At 58.0% G+C, this 3,000-nt stretch overlaps 1 protein-coding gene across 1 annotated transcript; it reads left to right on the top strand.

Moving 5' to 3' along the window:
- The first annotated feature begins 1,266 nt into the window (after positions 1 to 1,266).
- LOC137917536 (NF-kappa-B inhibitor-interacting Ras-like protein 1) lies at positions 1,267 to 2,994 on the top strand. Its single transcript, XM_068760252.1, is given in 4 exon segments — positions 1,267 to 1,772; positions 1,844 to 2,085; positions 2,404 to 2,464; positions 2,467 to 2,994. Coding segments are annotated over 4 exon segments (537 nt in total). The 5' UTR covers positions 1,267 to 1,678; the 3' UTR covers positions 2,607 to 2,994.
- The last annotated feature ends 6 nt before the right edge of the window (positions 2,995 to 3,000 follow it).

Here is a 3,000-nt window from a genome sequence, read left to right as displayed (position 1 = left end):
CGGACTCACCCTGCTTGGCCTTGTAGCCCAGCCGGCGGGCCTTGTCCGGCCGGGTGGGGCGGGGGGCGCGGTGGAGGTTGGACAGCTGGCGGTACTGCCAGCAGCGGACGCGCAGCAGGAAGCGCATCACGTCCGACTGCTTCTTCCGCCATAACTCCTGCATGTAGCGGTAGGCTCCCATGGCGACTTATCTGGAAGTAAACAGGAAGTCGCGTCAGCGTTGGGTTTACGTCAGGGTGGGGGGGGTCAGTGAGATGGGCCCTCCATGGAACGGTTCGGACCCTGGACGCGTCACCACCGGGTCACTCAGCAGACAGAACCAGCGGCCCGTGACGTCATTAAAGCGAACCCGCACACCGGAGACGGTGAAGCGGCTGAATGCTACGAGCCCATGCTGCCCAGTTAGCCTCCAGAAATAAAGCTAGTGTTAGCATGCTAGCACCAGCCACCCCATCGCCGCCACGTCTGTAACATTCAACACAAGGAAACTGAAACAAAGTGCACGTTTCATCCGGAGATTACGACCAGAGAGCCCGAGCCTCGGGGGCGCTAGCCTGCTAGCGGCTAGCTAGCGGCTAGCGCCCCTAAAACAAGCTCCAGTCCGCATTATTAATAAAATAATCAATGCGTATTGATCGGTAAACTGTCCTTAAATTACGTCCCGCGTCACAAGGACAGATGGGCACTAATGATGAAGGATTTTAATGGATTTTGTTTGTTGCTACAGAAAATAAAAGTCGCTTACATGATGGCGTACCAGCCGGAAAGAGATGGAAACCGTCCCAGCATGCTTTAAGAAACCGGCAGTGACGAGCTTCCTGTAGCGTGCTCATGGGAAATGTAGTCGTGACACGTAAAAACTATTCGCTACGGTTGTCGTAAGAATTAAGTTCCCTCTTAGGAAATTCGATTTTATTTTCTCGTAAAATCTGGCATTGCATAAATATGACTTCTTAGAGTTTAGAAATAGAAATAATTAAATTTATATTCCTGTAGAATAGGAAGTGGAGAATACATTTTTCTAAACTCTTAAAGTCATAGCTGCTTGAATACATACATATTTTATATGCATAAATGTATTTCTATGTGTATTTTGTACACGTAGTTTGAGAACAACGATTAAAGCACTAGTCGCGCATGCGCAGAGGCAGAGTACCCCTTCAGCTGTGGGAGGGTGGGACTTCCGGCTGCTGTGACGTTTAAAGGCGCCACTGGCGGCTCGACGTCAACCTGACTCACGTGCAGAAAGACCCGGATGTACGAGTAAACAAGCAGCTGTCTGTTTACGTGAGGCAGAACTAGCGGCGGGCTAGCGACAGGCTAGCGACAGGCTAGCGGCGGGCTAGCGACGGGCTAGCGGCGGGCTAGCGACGGGCTAGCGGCGGGCTAGCGGCGGGCTAGCGGCGGGCTAGCGACGGGCTAGCGGCGGGCTGGCGACGGGCTAGCGACGGGCTAGCGGCGGGCTGGCGACGGGCTAGCGGCGGGCTAGCGGCGGGCTAGCGGCCGGCTAGCGACAGGCTAGCGGCAGGCTAGCGGCAGGCTAGCGGCGGGCTAGCGGCGGGCTAGCAACGGGCCGCTGTCACAGCGAGGTGACCGTAACGTTGTTTGAGACGGCTTATCGTGTTTATACCGCGGCGGGCTGCCGGTAATGTGACGTTTTCCTCATATAAAGCCCGAGATGGGAAGAGGCTGTAAAGTTGTGGTGTGCGGCCAGGCTGCGGTCGGAAAAACGGCCGTCCTGGAGCAGCTGCTGTACGGAAACCACCGCGTCGGTAAGTACCGGCGCCCCGCCGGGGCTGGGCGGTGTCTGTCTGGGTCTATGAATGTTGTCGATGCGGTCCAGGTTCCGGGTCCACGGAGACCCAGGAGGACGTGTACGTGGCCTCCGTGGAGACTGACCGCGGCGTGAGGGAGCAGCTGCGGCTCTACGACACCAAAGGCCTCCGCGAGGGGCAGCAGCTCCCTCGGCACCGCTACCCGGGGGCGGACGGCTTCGTGCCGGTCTACAGCGTGGACAGCGTGGAGTCCTTCAGGAAGGTGGACACCCTGAAGAAGGACAGAGACAAGTCCAGAGACGAGAAGGAGGTACGAGCCTTCCGGGCTGGGGGCGTGGCTGGGGGCGTGGCGTGTTAGCAAACATGAAGCTACCTTCACGCGGCTCGTCGGGACAAACCTGAACCCGAACTGATCCTCGGGCTCAAGAACATGGGCAGAAATGAAATGTAAAATAATGAAAGAGTAGTTTACACACAGAATAGGAAGCAGTCGTCTCCTCTTTGGTTTGTGTTGGTGGTGAAGCTACTAGCCGTGCCTGCCCCCCGGGGTCGGCGCCGCTGCCCCCCGGGGGGCAGGCACCTGCAGGTATCACGGTAGCGGCTTCAGGCGTGTCTGTTGGGTCCCCAGGTAGCCGTCATCGTGCCGGGGAACAAGGCGGGCCTGCGGGACCGCCGGCAGGTCGAGCCGGAGGCGGCGAGAAGGTGAAGCCGTGGGAGGCGAGCGTCACGGAGCGCCGCTCCCTGATGGAACCGTTCGCCCAGCTGACCAGCAGGTCGGCCTTCCCTCTGCCGGGGCGCAAGAGCAAGGGCACGCCGGCCGGCGACATGTGACGCCCGCTCGGACCAATCGGTGGCCGGGGTTAGCCTAGCTTAGCATGGAGAGTAGGAGCAGCTAGCAAACGTCTGCAAGCTGAATAGCACGGGTTTGGTCATATCTACGGTTTAACCACCGCCCCCTGACCCCCTTGGGTCGCTTCAGGGGTCTAGCCAATCAGGGCACAGGTTTAAGGTCACACAGGCTCATGAGCGTTGTTTGATCCGCTGTCAGGTGGATACCGTCTCAGACGGTGTCACCTAGCCAGGCTCCGCCCTGACGGGACGGATCTGAGCGAGTACCGGAACCGTGTTGATTAGCTTCATAACAAGCTAAGCTAACACGGCGCCACCCTGAGGCGAAACATCTAATTCAAACACGACGGTAGCTAGCTTCATGCTAAGCTAAGAT

The sequence above is a fragment of the Brachionichthys hirsutus genome, unplaced genomic scaffold (assembly GCF_040956055.1).
Source record: "Brachionichthys hirsutus isolate HB-005 unplaced genomic scaffold, CSIRO-AGI_Bhir_v1 contig_495, whole genome shotgun sequence".
NCBI classification, from domain to species: domain Eukaryota; kingdom Metazoa; phylum Chordata; class Actinopteri; order Lophiiformes; family Brachionichthyidae; genus Brachionichthys; species Brachionichthys hirsutus.
Note: the sequence above shows the minus strand (reverse complement) of the source record. Positions and strands in the feature narration are given on the sequence as shown.